Source organism: Formica exsecta, unplaced genomic scaffold (genome assembly GCF_003651465.1).
Source record: "Formica exsecta isolate Colony F162 unplaced genomic scaffold, ASM365146v1 scaffold72, whole genome shotgun sequence".
NCBI classification, from domain to species: Eukaryota; Metazoa; Arthropoda; class Insecta; order Hymenoptera; family Formicidae; genus Formica; species Formica exsecta.
In genome coordinates, this window is record NW_021853485.1 from 971,361 (window position 1) to 991,383 (window position 20,023).

Sequence of the window (20,023 nt, forward strand, 5' to 3'; positions counted from 1 at the left end):
ATATTTTCTCTCTTGTAACATTTTATTTTTATTTTCAGCGCGTTCATCATATTTAAATAAAGTTTCTTTAATTGTTAATAAAAAAAAAATTAGTTTGCTAACGAGAGTTGTTATTTTTGGATAAGAATTTTTGCATCAAGATGATGAAAACGACTTTAAAATGCGGAATTTATTCTGTCATCTCTTATTTTCTTTATCACCGAAATACGAAGGGTAAAATTTCACGTAAGGAGAATGCAGTGAAATTTATTACGACACACACCGGATAACTCGTTACTGTATCCTTTTTATCTCTTGGCTAACGGTACTCGCGTTAAAGGAGCAACGAGATCGGGACGTTGAGAGATAAGGGGATAATGAAACAAGAAGAGATGCTTGGCTGGGGTAAAAAGGAGGGAATGGGGAGTACATCTATATCTGGGGGCTAAAAGCTGTATTTTCTTCTATCACATTTGTCTGGCACAACGCTCACCGCCGATCAGCCTAAAGCCACCGTGTCCTTCTGCGCTTCGTTTAATCACGCTTGTAACCACGTCCGCGCGATCACCGAAGCGATTGATCGATCAAATACATCGGGATATCGTTTCCGTATTTATCTGGGAAGGCAAAGCGTTTCCGGCTCGAAGCAATTTCCACGTAAAGACAAAGTCACGTCCTTTCTATATCGTTTAACGATTTGGGAAATCAATAAAACTCTATGAAGATAAAATATATGTTTTTTACGCCTGGACGAATAACGCAAATTATAATATGTGCTACTTCATGTTTTCTCACAATTAAAGAATTCGAAATTTGACATTTTGATTATTTTATCTCTACAATTACAATTGCAATTAAAGTATTATTTTAAAAAAGAAAAAATATTTATGTTAGAGAAAAAACGAAAACTATTTGTTAACACAGGGTCCAAGTCGAGACTCAATAGTCGAGATCAATGACACGAAACGCTACCCAAGCTGTTATATTTCATGCCGAATAAATGCGAAGTTTTTAAAGAAGATGTTAAAAAAAAAAAAACTTCGACATTCGAGCTGTGAACGTTTTCCACTTTGAAAAAAGATTTTGCCTATCTCGGGGATTTTCTGATGAATTAATCGAGAGTCCCCGCTGTTTTTCTTTGATCCTGGACGCTGATTCCTCGTTCCACCTTCCCTCTGTGCTTCTGCGCTTCAAAGGTAATCCTTTCCGCGCCTATTGATCCGCGCGAATATCGGCGATCGTGGATTTCCCTATAAAGCGCATATAATGGCTTTTCATTGTTGGACGCGAGCTGCAACAAAAGAGAAAAAACGCGCATGAGCGAGTACAGGTAGCTTCTTTTTTCTTCTTTATTCTTCTGGCACGCAGGAAGTCGCGCAGTTAACGAAGGCGGAAATATAAAATCTGCGTATTATGTAGTATTCTTGTATAATATATTATATTATAAATTAGCTTAAGTTTAAAATTTGAACAGCATTGGCGAAGTAACGTTTCGTGACACACGATATTACTTTGTAAATATCCGGCGATGCACACATGTGAACCTTTCAGAATCGAATTTTTGTTTAAGGGAGAAATATTTGAATTTTTCATGAGTTGTCGTTACATGATTGTAGAGTGTTCAGTAATTTAATTTTTGGATGAAGCAAAAGAATAGATTCGATATGAATATAGCTTACAAAATTGTAGGGGAAACATTTCTTTATTTGTAAACTTTATCGAATAAAATATTTTCATTATGGTTATAAAGAGAATATATTGAAATTATATAAAAAAATAATAATATATTTATCAGCAAGTCTATCGTTTCTATTTGTGAACTTTATCGAATAAAATATTTTCGCATTATGATTATAAAGAGAATATATTGAAATTATATTAAAAAATAATAAAATTATTTATCAGCAGTTATTACGTTTCGAAATACTATAATTTATTCCTTTTTTGCTTATTATTTTTCTTAGAGAAAGAAGGAATCACAGAAGCAAACGATTCTGTGATCCTGTCCTAATTTCGTATAATTAAGCGAGAAGCTACATCTTTTTGCCATAAAATGATTACAATACAAAATATCGTAATTGTAAGCTGTTGACGATGTTGTTTACTGCTTCTCGGTCTGACTAGGTCTTTAACGGTTAAGAACGGCGAGATGTTGTTTCCGTTTGTAAGTCACCGGACCAGCCGTGTAATTACAAGATGATTACGTTACAATAATGAGCTAGCGAGGACCGGATTAATCGAGTTTCCCACCAACCGAACTTGTCGCTTCCGAGGTGACAGGAAACACCGGAAGGCTTAATGCACGTTGCGAGCCGCGCGGACTCGCAGCAACCACCGAACCTAGGCCGTGAAACTTCCTAGGAGCTTGTTTCGGTTTCCGCTCGAACGTTAAACGGAAAGGGGCAGCAGCGCAGAAGCAGCTGCCGTTGTCAGTGGTTTCGGAAAGTTGCCGAAACATTGGCAAGCCGGGCTGCAGTTTGATCCTGTTTTGGATTTCAGACTCGCCGCCGCGATTCACAGCTTGCTTTCCGAAAGTTTCAAGAACACTATCGGTCTTTAAATCCCAACCTCGAGTACGACGTTCGACCTCGTTTTTGTATAATGATAATAACTAACAGGATGTCAGAGAAAAGTTTAATCATTAAATTTTAAAGAATTGACAGACGTTACAACATTTTCAAAGTAGTACATATATTATTTTAAGAGAGAACACACTAAATTAGAAACCTTTTTTCTATTGGAAAATTTTCAAACTTTAGAGAAGATTGATGGATATATCGAAAGATCAATATTTTCAAATTTAAAGAACGATCTTATTGAATTAAGTTACAACTTATTTCAATAAACATGAATAAAGAAATTCTTGCGACTCTTAACCTTTCGATCCCAAAGGAAATTTCTTATTCTAATCGGATTAAATATTCTCGCAGCGATAAGTACGCTTGCGTAAGTTCGCGACGATGCTTAACCTTTATTCATTTCTTGAAATATTCGATTTAATTTGATCACTCTTCAAAAATTTCAATTTAACATATCCAGCGTCATTGCGGTTTCCAATAATATTTTCATTTTATTATCCTAAAAACATAAACTAACACATTTATAAAATATTTATGAATATATTATAATATATTTTGTGGGTCACAATAATCATAATTTTTTTTTAATTAAAAATTGGATGCTAAGTTTACATTTAAAACATATTTAGAGATAGTAAATAATTTATTTTCCTTTTTCCAATAGTACTTTTATTAATATTATTTATGCAATTATATATGCATACATGTATACATTATGTTATATAAAAATTTGAGAAATTTTAATTTACTTTTAAATGTCATATAACGTGTCTCGCTTTGCTCATTAAAAGTCGAGATAAGCATATTTAAGATAACTAAATTTGCAACAAAATAATTAAGATGAATAGGTGGAAGAAATCCTTTTGCTAGAGATTTTCTCAAAGATATTCTCAGATTTGCAGAATGGATAAAGATTAATCTTTCAAGCAGTTAGACTAGTATTCTTCAGTTTATCGCAAAGTGACAAATCACTGTACGGCAGACTCAGTAAATCATCATCGGTTTCGGAAATTTTTCATTCGCTATCATTTTAAATTTTACTTGGGCAAATGTCGTTGCTCAAGCAAATCACGTTGCGTATAATTCAACCGGGAAATCCAGCGATCTATGGCCGATCAATCCCTATCAATCACTACACATCTTATCCTATTCCGCATCACCGTCATTATTATCAGACCCGAGAGTCTGCGTGTGTGTGCACGGTGTAATGGTGTAATAACGCAGGACACACGGACGAAGCACCATTTCAAGCAACACACCTACAACAGCCCCACCTTCTGTGACCACTGCGGTAGTCTTCTCTATGGTGTCATCCACCAGGGCATGAAGTGCCAAGGTATCATATGACGAACGAAAAAGAAAACGAAACGGAAAGTCAAGCGATACAGTAACACAGCTCACAGTCAAATAACACGCACTCCACTTATATGCATCTGCGGGATGGAATACACTCTGTATAGACATATACATATATATATACACGCTGATACAATGTACAGAGTACACTCGTTACACGTTTTTCTTTTTCTTTCTGTTTTTTTCTTGGCCCAGCGTGGTGTTGCTTTGTCTTCGTACTGTACTCCTATTGGTCTATCTTTGTCTTTTTCTCTCTCCTGTCTCTGTAAATAACATTCGTTGTAAATATTCTATAGCGCTAGAGCAGTTTTATACTGTATAACTCGTCCGCCCGGAGACTACAATTCCGATTAATCGCGTTAACAATGATCGCAGATGAACGCGACAGTGGATGATCGTCTTCCTTATCCGCGCGCGTTCTGACGTACCTGCTAATGCGATTAGCGGCGCTTTTAATTATATACATGCTATATTCCTCGACGTGGATTATGCACTGATGTTGCACACTGCCGGCTGGCTTTTGTGCGCATTAACTGCGTCTCTCTTTCTGTCAGTGGGGACGCAATTCACACGTGGCTGCGTATGTGTGCGCGTGTGTGTTTTGTGTGGACAGTTATTTTGCATATAATGATGCACACTTGCGACAAGAAAGGGCAAGGGGAGATGTAGAACGGGGAAAGGTAGAGCTCGCAAATGGAATATAAAACTTTTGGCGAAAGCAGAAGTAAATAAAAGAGCGGATGATATCCTGAAGAAAATTTTCGGCCGAGTTTAGCATTTTTCTATAATCTCGTTCTTTCACTTTTGCTCTCTCCTTGTTCTTTATATAAAGGAGTACACTTTAACAGTTTTATAAAGCCCTTTCATGTATCCTTTCATGTATTTTTCGTTGCCTCTTACAGATCGTCCCTATAGTATAAAAGGATCCTTTGCAGTCTTTTAATATATTTTAGTTTAATATACGGATTACTTATTCTAGATGATTGTGTTTGATTTAAAAAGTTGGCGTTTCAAAAGAATGCCTTTTGTGTGGCTGCGTATGTGTGCGCGTGTGTGTTTTGTGTGGACAGTTATTTTGCATATAATGATGCACAAGAAGGGCAAGGGGAGATGTAGAACGGGGAAAGGTAGAGCTCGCAAATGGAATATAAAACTTTTGGCGAAAGCAGAAGTAAATAAAAGAGCGGATGATATCCTGAAGAAAATTTTCGGCCGAGTTTAGCATTTTTCTATAATCTCGTTCTTTCACTTTTGCTCTCTCCTTGTTCTTTATATAAAGGAGTACACTTTAACAGTTTTATAAAGCCCTTTCATGTATCCTTTCATGTATTTTTCGTTGCCTCTTACAGATCGTCCCTATAGTATAAAAGGATCCTTTGCAGTCTTTTAATATATTTTAGTTTAATATACGGATTACTTATTCTAGATGATTGTGTTTGATTTAAAAAGTTGGCGTTTCAAAAGAATGCCTTTTGTCGATAATTGGATGAACTCACCTTTGAGTATTTAGACCGGTAACATCGACTGTTCTGGACGACACAAAAAAAAGGAAAAAAAAAAAGAGAAAAAAAAGAAAAACGAGTTTGCTTTGACAATTAGTCCGCGAGCCGATATAGTATATATCGAGAGCACATATGTAGTCACTGATATAACGTCACCGAATATATGAGTTGTATTTTTTTCTTTGTCAAGTCCATTTCCATCTTCCTTCATAAACTCAACGAAACTGTAAATAATCCTTGTACAGTTATGGCACTGAAAATATATCGGACCAGATTCTCTGGTTATCGGAATTATATGTCGATCAGGTTTGCGTTTGTAAATAATATCTGTGCAGTTGTTGTATGATTTGTTCATGATTTGTGTGCGTGTGTGTATGTATGTATGTGTGCATTTAACGTGTATATGTTGGACGATATAAAGTTCTATATATGCCTAAGAAAAAAGATAACCAGACGTCAAATTTTACGAATGATTTATAAGTATGATATTTCAAAACTATAATATATTTATATGTGAATATAAATTACATATTATCGAAAATAATATCCGAAATATTTCGAGAATTTTATGGAATAAAAATAGTGTGATACTTGCTTTTCTACGTTTTTCTTAGGCCCGTGTAGACTTTGGAGATTGATGGACTTTTTTTTTACGATTGTATATTTTTTTCATTGTTACCACAAGTTTCTGCCGTTGCACCTCAACCGCACAAAAGTCGTGTACTCTTTCGCTGTATTTGCTCGATGTGATTCTCGTTGTATTTTCTCGATGTGATTCTTCGATGTACTTCTACGAGACATTGACGTGATCCTCCGTTTTTGTCGTCTATCTCTTTCCTCCTTTTGTGTACGTTGCGTTTATTCTAAGAGCGTGTGTCTCACAATTTCTTACTTTTCGTTTATGTTCTCCGAAGGTCTTTGTTTCCTGGTAGTTTACGACATTTTTGTATATCTTTTTAATGTGTTCGCTTTAATTCAACTCGGTGAATCATCGATTTCTTTATTATTTCTTATTATCCGCGATTTATCGACGCTTTAATTTCTTCAAACTTGATCGTTGCTTGGTCACGATATTCACGATCGGTCGTTTGTAGTAGGAATTCGCAACAACGTATGGTCAGTTTCGAATATATTTCATCAAAAGAATGATCTACTATTCGCGAATTCAATTTATCATTCGTTTACGAAAAATCTTGCGATATTTTCCTTTCGTACTAACAATAAGAGATATAATATAATGGCATATTAATGTGCATATAAAACTTCTCAATTTTAATTCATTATTAAACAATTAATTTTTTAAGATCGAAGTCTACTTATAATCTTCCTATTTTATGGTTTTTCTATACGGGTGATATAAAAGCGATAAGGTAATTAAATGCACATATATTACAAAACAAAAAAAAACTTGTATAACATACAAAAGCAAACATCTCCAATGTTCAGGAATGTGTAATGGGCATCTCACATATCTAGTTTGTTTTCAACAGATTATCTAATTCGATTCGCTTTTGTACTTCTTGAATATGTTTATCATTTCTTTATCGTGTCGAGTAAAGACATCGCGTTCCGCTAATCTTTTCGCGGTGATCAAAGGCACGCGAGCCGCAATTTTACACGCCATCGATGCAACGATAAAAGCGACACAGTTAACTTGGCCGTCAAGAGGCGCGCGAGCTTAAAGGAGCGCGTTTCGCGACAGCAATGGTTCGATTAGATCTGATTAGCATAAGCGTGACGATGAATTGGCGCACTTGATCGTTCAACCATTGATATAATCATCCATCCTTTTCGTCGAAAAAGAAAGAAAACAGGCCGGAAATGTAGATGGCACAATTCCAATATATACGATATCGCGTTGTACCGTTTAATTTCTTCATTTCTGGCTGGCTAGATTTCCAACGTTCTTAGTAACGTTCCATATGTATTGTCGCTCTCTTATTGTCGTCCAGAGAAAGGTGAGAACAATGGCTTTTCTGTAAGTCTCTCTTAAGCGCGCTCACGTCCCATATTTATCTCTCTTCTACTGGGTTTTTAGAGATCGGTATAAGTGCTCGTGCTCGTGATTGGACTCTTGACAATCATTTCTGTCGCGAAAATTTCGACATTATTCTCTCCAATTGGCAAACTTTCACATCGATTTTCAGGTAATCTTCGTGATTGCAATAAGGGATTAATATTTAACGTATCAAATATACTTGCTCTTGTTCGTGACTGTATTATAAAGAATAACAGAACGTCAGTCGTATATTTATCAGATTTGCACAATAAATTATTTATAAATGATTATAAGTATAAAAAAAGAATATAAAAATTCTATATATAATATATGTGTGAAAACTAGATATTCAATAAAAATATTATATGCGTGAAAAAAACTTCATTATTTGAGAAAATTTCATTATTTTTGATATTATACAGAATTTTGTCTGTCAGATTTGGAAATGTATTATTCATGCGGTTAAAGCGGGTGAGGTCGATTAAAGAGCGCAAAGTTCCTAATGAAGTTAGAAAGCAGTTATAGCGTATACGTTCGCTATTACATCGCACTACTTTAACCATTAATCCAATTCTGCGGTCTATAATTTTGAAACGCTATAATCTCCAACTGTCCCTTTATTTCACGCTGATTTTCATAGAGATATGTTTGCTCCATTCCATCGAGTATCTGATTTTAACACATTACACAATGGCAAAGATATAATACGGACTGTATAAATTCCATCTAGGGTTTCACGTTTTTTGCTTCCGTGATTTTATTTTCGAGCCGGACTATGAGCAGAATTCGCGAGCAAAGGGGGAAAAGGGATGGAAGGTAAAGCTATAACGAAGATACGCGTCTAGATGATGTTCACGTCAAATGCACTCGTAGAGTCATGACAAAGGTCTAGTCTTTTACGGAAAATAATGATAAAGAGAGAGGAGGTTCTCTCTGCAAAGACGAGCTGACGCCCGAGATGTGAAGCGAGGGAGGCGGGAAGGAAAAGGGCGAAAGACTGGTCTGGAAATTAATTAGATGGTTGAGTCCGGAAGAAAAGGCTGGAGAAGAGGAAGCCTGGCGTTGCGCAAGGATTCTTTGTGCGTCTCGCAAATGGGAGAGATTCTCTGCTACAAGATGCCCTCGAACAGGTGCTCTTCAATTAAATCTCGTAGGTATTACTTTGAGGAATTTAGTTCGACAGCTTACAAGAATTCTTGTGTCTTTGATGGTATTTCTACTCGCACCGTTTTCGTTTTATAAGAGAGATTATAGAAAATATCGTATAATTTACATTTATTTTTTTTTTTTTTGCAAAGAAGAAAAAAGGAAAAGCAAAGTGTTATTTAATTTTATTTAATTTAAATTTATTTATATTGAGTATTTTGTGATTAGCGAATACTCTTCGAGAATCACAGAGTGATGGCGCAAGTAATCATTCTCGATGATGAAAATTATCTTGAAAGTCGAAGGCTCTTCTTCTCTCTTTTTCTCGTTTTGAACATTGCGTGACGTAATAGAATTGTGGGCAGAAATTGATCAAGATTTTATAGATTTTATCATCGATAGATATTCGCGCAGTTTCGATAGATATCAGCACTGCGTTTTTCCGCTGACGTTCTTTTGAGCACTTTGAGTGAAAGCCTTTCCTACGTCGTCCCTAAGAATAACGCTGCTATTGACCATACTCGACTCGATAATAACTGATGATACTCTGCCCACGTTCAAGTCTCGTGAAACAGATTTTTATAGTCTTTTATGCGAAGGAAAATATTCATAGTAACGACCGTAAATTTCCAATCGACCGTCGCACGCGATCTCGAACCGCAGCGCAACCTTTCAAGACTTCACAAGTGACATCTCGTTAGGGAATTTTTGTGTGCCATTGTGTGTTATTCTGCTGTTTTGAATTTCTTCCTCACGTACTTTGTCACGAATCCGCACTTTTCATTGTGCATCGGAAAAGTGGATTGAAATCATTTGTATTCACGATATATTTGATTTAAAAAGTAGAGTTATTTTCAGCTATTTTGGGTGTTCAATCCCAATACATTCAACAAGAATACAACTGTAAAATATTCTCTGAGGTTGTACGTATAGTTAATTTCATTCTTTATTTATGAGAGATTATCGTATCATAATAATTATCTCATTGGAGAGATAATTACGAATTAATTAAAGGATCCACTTTATAACTGCAACACAAAACACAGAAACATATTTTATGCCATTGTTAACAGTTTGTTTGACTTCGCGATAAAGCGAAAATTCTCTTTTAGTTCGTCCAATTGCAAACTTAGCAAATCTTAGCTCGACGAAAAACAAAACAAAAATTACTTTGTGTTTCTGGTTAGAAACTGTGCGCAAACATATCTAGATATAGGTCGTATCGACATTTATATCGATACTCACAATGTGCGAAACAGACTCTGTAAAAGAAGTTCAAGTTGCACCTGTGCGACACACATCAATGACGTTTCATCATGATCGTGTGCGCCACCTTGTTCCTTTACGTTCATCATCACATGATCTACGCGCACGTATATACTTCCCCTTGTTGCTTCTACCTCACTTCAGCTTTTGGGTTGATGAAAGAAAAAAAAAAAAAAAAAAAAAAAAAAAAAAAAAGAGGAAAAGGGGGGAAAAAATAGGCGTTTCCGTTCGTTAACCCTGACATTACCGGTGATGAACACGAAGATTTCTCGCGTATCCAATTACATGTATATTATTAAAAAAAGGGAAAGGGGGGACAGAATAGGCTTAATGCTTTTTCCTCCGGAACTGAAATCCCCTCCAATTTTTTGGGATATCGATCGACGTTACCGTCCGTCTCGATCTTCTCATGCGAGATCAGACTGCAAATAAAGGACCGGGCTTTCCCGGGTCTTTATTTCTTGTTCCCAGGCGAGCCAAAAGCACAAATGGGATGTGTTCACGTACCTGACGCCGACCTTCTGCGACCACTGCGGCTCGATGCTTCATGGTATCGCCCATCAGGGACTCAAGTGTTCAGGTAGAGTTAGAAAGCTAAGTCGAAAAAGTCAAGCTCGCGTTGCGCGCGTCAACGACACGTCGCCAAATCCATCAAACGGTCTCAGATATCTCAGCACATCAATCCTGACCTATCATTATCACCATCACCACCACCACCAATCACCTTCGTGGTTCCACAGGAATGCGTTTCCCATCTGGGTCGCCTCAATGCCTCTGTCCCGGTAAAATGATCGATTTGACAGCCGATGTCAAAATTTTGGTCATCGAATTTGATTACGGAATATTAGACAGCAGCGACTTTCTCCTTGACGTAATATAAATGTGTTAATTAGCTCGATATAATAGTTTGGAAGAACTTTTTGTTAACGAAGAAAGAAAATTATTTCTTAAGAAAAAGAGAGAGAATTAAACTTTTCTTAAATATTTGCATTAAATATGCTGCGGAGCTGTTATATAATAAAGTATGTTAAAATAGCATAATATTTTTACAAATATAATCTCTCAATTTTCACAAAATTATAGAGCATTTTGAACTCTAAAATTACATTCAACATCATAAGAATTATAAGAAATAATTATTTTTATTTTTGTATTTTTTTGTTGAACTGTGTATAATTCACGAATATTACAAGGCAGTAAAGGTGGTTTTGTGTTGTTGACAATGCGTTGCAGTAGAAACACGGTCATGTTACGGTTTCGTTAAAGTATTTTAATGGATGATATATATGTTATTATTACAAGAGCAAAGTGAGAAATAAACCGATAAAAAAGAATATCGAAAATCCATCGACAGTTCAAACAGGTAATTCGTTATACCGCTATTAATAGCTAGCATATCGATATCGCGCTTCATCGTTGCGCTTGTTTCGCGCGCTTATTCGGAGACCCAGTTACAGGCTTTTCAGATTACGAGGCCGCGCGCACGTGAACAGCCGGTATACAAAAGTACTAGGCAATTAAGTTCTTCTTTGTAACTTCTATCTCATGGTGCATTAAATCGCTTTAAAGTTATCGCGGCTAATTTAAAGCATAGTTAAAAAAAATAGATATTTTTATTTCCAGCAACAATAAGCTGATCGATTAATTTAGCGTTAACATTAAAGATTCAAGACTTGACTAATTATGCCATGCTGTTAGCATAAATGTTTATGAATTTTTTATTTATAATGTATTTAAAATGAAAGATATAAATACAAAAATGTGTTTACTAATTAAATGAATAAAATATATTCAAGTATTTTTTAACTCACTTAGGCAATATCACTTAAAGTCATTTAATTAAAAGTGAGATGAGAATAAATTAAGACTTTTTAGAATATTATTTTTTTTTCTCAATTTTTGTCGGAACGTGTTTTCTCGAAAGCATTGCATATACATTTTGAAAATAGATTATTCGTCGACACGTAATATATTTTTCAAACATTCTCTGAATAATTACAAATTCGCTAAATACTTTATAAGAAGAAATGTATTATACATTTTTTATTAGAAGTGCGACAAATTTGATTACGAAAACGCATTAAGCGAACTGGTCAAATGTTAGCACCGGACAGAAATAGATGTCGGGTTGAACCCAGATGGGACGGTATCGACCTTAGGAATAACAAATGTTCCATGGATTTTCTTCGTCGTCCGTGAAATCCTCGGGAGAGCATCTCGGAAATGCACAGATCAGGTGACTCGAAACTCCGTATCTCCCGTAGTCGCGCGGGCATCTGTTTCGAGTAGATTCAGGATCGTGTGTTCGAGGATATTTCGCTTCGCCAGGCATTTTATCCGACTGTCCGAGCGGACGGACGCCTCGAAGCGTAGATTTTACATGAGCTTACGAACCGACAACTTCCGGTCACCGATTCCTGGGAGGAGCCAACGCAAAGCTATACAACAAATCTTAGCGCTCTAAATTTGAAGGATTCGTCAAGAATCGTACAGTATCACAAATTATTCGAATGTGATTTGGACAAGAAACGTTATGTAGTTTGTAAAATTTCAAAAAATATATTTTTTGTCGTAATAACCGATTTAAATGATTATTTTGTAACTTTGCTTTGCATTTACCTCGCTTTATTAATTATTTTTCTAAAAAATTATTTAATTATATGTTATATATTTAAATATTTTTTTTATATATATATTTAGAAGCGCAATTTTTTTTTAGAGAGTTTATGAAACGGAGAGGTTCCTCCCAGGATAATCACCGGTTATACACGGTAGTGCCACTCACGCCGCTCTTTACTTTCGTAATATTTCTCATTTTCGTTTATATGATGGCCTTCGCATTCTTATGACCATCGAAGGTCAAATAATTCCACGGAACGTATACGATATCATTTAGATAGTGCCTCAAGGCGATAACCATTCGTATCATCAAGTTTCTCGGCTAAAAAACGACGTGTTTCTTCCACAGTCACACAATTTGTCACGTTTGCTGGCGAATGAAATCGCTAAATAAACCATCCAGAAAATGCGATCTCACGACTTTTTTTTGAAACAAAATGCATGAACATTAAGTAAGCAAATTTATACGCGTATAAATATCGCTTATTAATAGTAATTTGGCATAAAAGTGTAGACCCATGTTTTTGTATTTAACAAATGGAAAACTCCGTATGTGGATATACATATTACAAAGCGTGCAATTTATTAGAGCGGTCGATTTAATTACAGCTATTTAATTACGGAATACGAGCACGGAAGCCCGATGAATATTGTCAGTCATTTCTATGTCATTAATTTTGTTAACAGAAGCCATTCAAGAGTCATCGACAAAGAGGCACAAGTTGCTCATAGTATTATAGAAAAAATATATTATAATATATATATCTTTTTGATAAAAATTATATATTTTTTTATACATATGTATTAAAATGAAATTATATCTTTTAGTTGACAAAAACGTTATGATTTTTACATCTTTTTAGCAAACTATCTGCTTATTCAAAAATTTGAGAAATTATTTATTCAGATTCCTTGCTCTTTATTAACAAGATTCGGTCAAAGTTATTAAAAGTTTCTAACACTTATTTACAAAAAAAAGTCAATTTACTATTTTTACGAATATAAAATGTTTTTATCTATATATAATTTTAAATAAATATTTGTAATAATAAGAAAATAGATATATAATATTTTAAATATGTAATATTTTACGATTCGGAAACCTTTTCGATTCGGATTTTTCCAATCAGGGATTGAAAGAGATGCGATTTCGGTGGATTTAATTTCCCTTGCTACGGATACACCAATTATCGCGAATAAGCATAGAAATCAATTTTGCTCATCTCCATGGCACGGAAATGTGGATTTACTAAAATTAAGCCGCTTTCAGCATCGATCGGAATAATGAGAAACGTTTCGATTCAAAAATTCTAGAATATTCAAAAAAATAAAAAAATAAAAAAAAAAAGATACGAAATTCTATCGTGATTTTCATCGTATCATTCGACATTCGCAAAAGATCTCACTTTAAAATCCAGATCCTTGACTCGAGTGTAATTCACATTTCACGCTCCGACGTCCTCGCCGCGGGTTTTACACGGGATTTAGATCGCGTAATCATCTCCCTGTTGCATCCAAAAGAAGCATTTTTCATCTTCCCCGACCCGGAGACCCGGGCACCCCACATTCGGAGCGCTAAATCTCATCGTCTCCTCTCTTGCGAGCCCCGTGGAGAAGTTTCCGGAGGACGAGATGCACGATTACACGTCAACTGACACAGAAAATCGTATACCGGGTATTGACGATATCTCCCTATGTGTGAATTTTTGCAATGCGGCAAGAGTGGCACACAGAGATGTATACCGAGTGTCGCGGTGACATGACGAGATTATTATCCGCGATTGTTTCGCGCTTTCGGAAAAATGAGGGAAAACACGTTCAGATACGAAATTCTATCGTGATTTTCATCGTATCATTCGACATTCGCAAAAGATCTCACTTTAAAATCCAGATCCTTGACTCGAGTGTAATTCACATTTCACGCTCCGACGTCCTCGCCGCGGGTTTTACACGGGATTTAGATCGCGTAATCATCTCCCTGTTGCATCCAAAAGAAGCATTTTTCATCTTCCCCGACCCGGAGACCCGGGCACCCCACATTCGGAGCGCTAAATCTCATCGTCTCCTCTCTTGCGAGCCCCGTGGAGAAGTTTCCGGAGGACGAGATGCACGATTACACGTCAACTGACACAGAAAATCGTATACCGGGTATTGACGATATCTCCCTATGTGTGAATTTTTGCAATGCGGCAAGAGTGGCACACAGAGATGTATACCGAGTGTCGCGGTGACATGACGAGATTATTATCCGCGACTGTTTCGCGCTTTCGGAAAAATGAGGGAAAACACGTTCGCGCTCTCTATATCGGGATTACTCTTTTCCATTAAATCGTCTTTAAATATGAAACATTATCCGTACGATCGCTGAACTATAAGAGAAGCCAATCGACTACGATCTGCTCGTGATTTGAATGAACGTACATTATTCGAGATACATGTAATAACGCGTTCTCCACAACGGTAATACAAAGTATTAACGTGACTGGTCTTACGTAGGTATACTTTACTTTCGGCCTTGATACATTTTTAATTGTGTTATCACGAGTATATTGTATTGTTGTTGCATCTAGCTCTCTTCTCCTCGTTCTCTCTGTCGTATGGACGACCGTCTCGTACCTATGTTCGACGACAAAGAGCGCGAGCAGAAGCGTATTTTAATATACCATTCTCCATTCTTTGCCTATTCACCCGCCGCTTATTCACACTGGCGCATTCTAACCCCGTGTCGTATCTATCTCGTCGGGTGTTGAACATCCACCGATGCGCCATCATACGCATCTCTAAATCAGTATATTGTACATATGTATAAATTATATATATTTTACGATTTAATGCATCATCACCCTCTACACACACTCGAATGAGTAATATTATTATTATAATTATTCAAATAGAATAATTATATAATAATGTTTACTAATGTTTATGTTCTGCGGTTGTACATACAGCGAAATTCTCGTTAGAATAATATCTAATTGGATATTGTTAATTAAATTTATTTCTATTTTAAAAGGAATTTTGTTCGCTCTTAATTTTAATAACAATTTTTTTGATCGAGTTATTTGTAGAAAAAATTTCTAAAGAGGCTATAATTTTTAATTCAGTTGCGTATAACTTTTAATTTCTTTTTTAAGATACTTTGATATTTATAATTAAATCTTGAATTAAAACATTTTGTGAAAAGATAAAGTATGCTTAAGCGATCAGTGAAATTTTATGTAATTGTCAACGTTTTATTTATTATTAAAGAATTTTTATATGTGGCTTAGTACTTTTAAGTACTTAGTACTCTAAGGATTATGTAGGGATATATATAATCTGTATATAAATAAGTCTGTATATAAATAATAATTTCACTGTATGTATGCATTTAGATTATACGCATTGACGCACGAGATATAAGAATTCACTGTACATATGTATATACACACAAACAATATTTGTCATGCATGCACGTAAACGTTATATATCTATTACGTCCGTAGATTTATAGCGCCCATTTATCAGAGCGCGTGAATTCAAGTAACCGTATAATATCTTCCTTTAGCGAACATGTGAATCCCTGATTGCATACTGTGTGTTGATCACTTGCGTGATTATCATTCGTGTTACTCGCAGTTTAGCTTTCTGTCGACATATATTTATATACAATCACACAGATCACTATCTATCATTTGTGTGTCGAACCTTTCATTATTGTTACATATGTCTACGCGCATTAGATAGCGAAAAACATTTTGACATATGTACGCGTGGGAATACATCATCAAACGAGATCCTATGTTTTGTCGTAAAAATTTTTTTATTTTTTTTTTTATTTTTTGTCAAATACAATGCGTTAAATGATTTTATTTTACTGTCCAATTATTAATTCCGAATTTAATTTATTAAATAGAATCGGAGAGCGAGTCGCATTTTTAAAGGCTCATTTATCCAGATATCCATTTACTGTACCAATTTTTGCTCCATTAACTCTCTTTAGATCGACAAAAAGCAATTATTCTCAGACTGCCTCATCAATGTGCTTTCTTCGGACTACTAGTTTTGAATTCGATTCGCTCTACGATTCCATTCACCCGCCGTCTCACGTTGGTGTTTTCGTAATGTTTATATGATATATACTACGTTTTTATCAGCATGAAAAAAAGAGCAAACATTCTTCTTATATTTTGGAACACGAGTTTTTTCGGTATTCAGCATCCGTATAATATATTCGAGCAGTTTATTTTGAAAATGATGCGAACAGGAATATATATTTTGTAATATGATATTTTAAATAATAAAAAATATAGACATATGCTAATCGTTGCATTTTTATTGTGACGAATAAGAAATCATTTTTTATAATGAGAATTGTTTTAAATATTAGCTTATTTAACGTAAGAAAATATATGTATACATATTTTATACATTTGACACATGTTTAACTATGTTTGAAACATATCTTCAAGATAAACTATAATTTCGAAGTAAACATTTCATTTATATTCCCGAGCCATAGTTTATCTCCCATGCGTACATATGCGCGCGACCGCAGCTGCAGGAGAATCATTTAAGTTTTAAGACATCGGATGCTGATTTAGGATTGTTTAAAAACGGCGAATGAGCCTGCTTCCTCTCCCATAGTTCAAAATACAAACAACAGCTGCGGTTTCGTTTGAAATTAATCACACTAGGGGTAGATCTGACCACGATAAAGAGAAAAAGAAAGATTAATTATAGTCGATGATGGTATAATCGATAATGATCTAATGACGTAGCATGCGACATGAACGTACACAAGAGGTGCGAGGAGAGCGTGCCGAATCTATGCGGATGCGATCACACCGAAAGACGTGGTCGTATACATCTACACATCACGTGTTCCGGTAGCAAGCTCACCATAGAGGGTAAGTTCAAAATTGTCGATTTATACTGATTTATTTCGATATTGCTGTCGTTTTTTTCCTTTTTTCAATTTTATTGTATCTCGTAATTCACGTTCCTGAAAGTTCTCGCGCCTTTCACTCAAAAAAGTGGTATTGCAACTACAGCAAAAATTTTCTGGGTGCGCAAAATTAACTGAGGTACATAAATGATTAGCAAATACTGTGATATCGCATATGTTTCGCATTTAATCAATCTAAGTCACAGAGACAGAATTTATATCTGAACTGTTTGTGAAAATTAGAAAGAATGTTTTTCTGTGGCGCCTATCCATGTAAGGCCAATCATACTTGTTATAAAGTTTGACTGTGGTACACAGAATAGCGATAAAGTTTTGTTGTGACACCTAGAAATCTACCTATATCAGCAAGACATTTTTTTGAGTGTTTTGATATTTTAATCTCACGAATCAGTCAGTTATGTATATTGTATTATTATGCTTGGCGCAAAACGTTATCACGACTCTTGATATTTTAAGTTATATTTTATTTATGCAGTTATTGCTATCAGTTTCTCGTTCTCTCTCAGATTCTTAGATTAAAGTGGATTATTATATATATATCTCTTAAGAGAGTTATCTCTCATACTATTATTACAATTACATAATATTATACAAGTTGATGACAGAATATTTTCTTTCTACGATTATTTATAGCAATTTATAAAGGTATTTTATGGCGATATAAGTTATGTGTTTTCTATGATATAAGATATACAAAATTTGGGGACACGAGAAAATAAGAACATTTAACATAAAATATAACTACTTTTTCAAATATTTTTTTATGGTTTTAGATAAAAAAAATTAGAGTTTTACATATTATCTCAAAAAAAAATAAATCATCTATGAAAGCTAATGTACACATCAAAATCTCATTTTTATCGATTTATACCAATATTTCTCATTCAATGATTAAACATATTCAACCTGTTTTTTACATTTTCTATGCCAGTTAAATAATGTTGAAAAATAACTGTTCTCATAGTGTTACGGCCTCACGTTTTAATATCGCAATATATGGCTTTTAATTCAATTAACTTCTGTGAACTGTGACAATTCAATCGTGCCATAGAAAAAAATTTCCGATATAAATTTTGTACAGTAAGTACTTGTCGAAAGAGCGTTTCATGTCGAATCTGTGCAATGATTGTGATGATGTGATTTTGCAGCGAGATTTCGAACGATAGAAAAGCATCGTTATTTCCTTTTTAATGAGGTACTGTCGTGAACAAATCGATTAACTAGGATTGATTCGTTGATTGCAGCAAACGAATGGTCCGAAATTCAACGAATTTCTAACGAGCTCAAATTAGAGATAAAGGAAGGGAGAGAGAATCATTAGACAAATGGAGCGATATTAATATTATAGTTCGTTAATGATCCTTTATCAGCTGGACTTACGAAAATGGACGTTCATTAAAATTAATTAGGGAGCTTTCTCTTTTCTTCATTCCGCGATTTAATAAAGCAAGGTAATATATGTCATCGTTATCCTTGTTTTCGAGGTCCGTCGAGATCGATCGTTCCGGATAAGTAAGGATGGTGTAACCATACGGCGTCACAGTTCTTATTGGTCATATCATTTATAATCGCGAATACGGTAACTGTAGGCAGTGTAAGGCGTTATTACCGTAAGGACGTAATAGCTGTGAATATCGTTAGAAGCTGAGAGCGTAATTATTCGCAGCCGCTACCGACAGGCCTATATATATTTGCTGCCACCCTCTAAATTCGCTATGGCTCGAGTGCATTAAATTTTCCATGATTCTCATCAAATCGGTTTATCGGGGCTGCTACGAGTGGCCTCGGCTTAACTTGTCTTAACTCCATCCGATATTACGTTTCATAGATTGCACGTGTCTGAATCGTAGTACATTATTATATTTATCGCCTTCGTGAATCATTTTGCATTAGAGATATCTTAAAGCGACTGCTCAGATTACAAAAATTCGGTAAATGACAAACGATTGTTGACACTTTTCTGTCACAGCATTACACTTTTAACTAAAAAAATGTTAGAGAGGAACAATATGTATATTTTAGTTTTTTTAAAAGAATTTTTGTCTTTACATTTTAATATCTGTTTAGTTTGATATCCTATTATCGGATCTTATGTCATTTTATTTTGTTTCAAGTCGTATAAAGTCAAATTAATATGGACTACAAAAAATTAAAAAATTATATAATGTAATATTGTAACATATTTCTTATCATTATACATCGGCGAATTTAAATTTTGCATAAATTTCAAACAGTTCGTATACCTTGTAATTAATATTCTGTTTTGTAATAAAATACCAAAATGTGCCCGAGTAAATTATCAAAATAGTCAATAATACACTGATAATAATGAGCTTTATTTTGTAAGCTAGCCAGATTTGTGTGTTTGCACAATAAATCAACGAACGGTTATATTTCAAGATAAAATATTTATATACAAATTTGTTTTAGTTTATTTCGTGACAATCTACGAAAATTATTATTATTTATATTTATAACATTCCCATCAATTTTTTTATAATTATTTTAATTTTCTAATATAATAATGATTAATATTATATTAATATTAATTAATTAATAATAATATAATATCATATTTCTAATATAATAATATAATAGATATAAAAAAAATTATTATATTTTAAAAAAT

General features: G+C 34.6%; 1 protein-coding gene across 2 annotated transcripts in view; it reads left to right on the top strand.

Moving 5' to 3' along the window:
- The window catches only part of LOC115243668 (protein kinase C, brain isozyme), a 56,987-nt gene that overhangs the window by 29,273 nt on the left and 7,691 nt on the right, over positions 1-20,023 (top strand). Inside the window, exons 4-5 of one of the 2 annotated variants that reach the window (XM_029820830.1) lie at positions 10,299-10,407; positions 17,207-17,335. In XM_029820830.1, coding sequence (XP_029676690.1) covers positions 10,299-10,407; positions 17,207-17,335 — 238 coding nt within the window. Of the gene's footprint in view, positions 1-3,782; positions 3,895-10,298; positions 10,408-17,206; positions 17,336-20,023 lie in introns of both variants that reach the window. The other variant, XM_029820829.1, reaches the window with a different exon arrangement.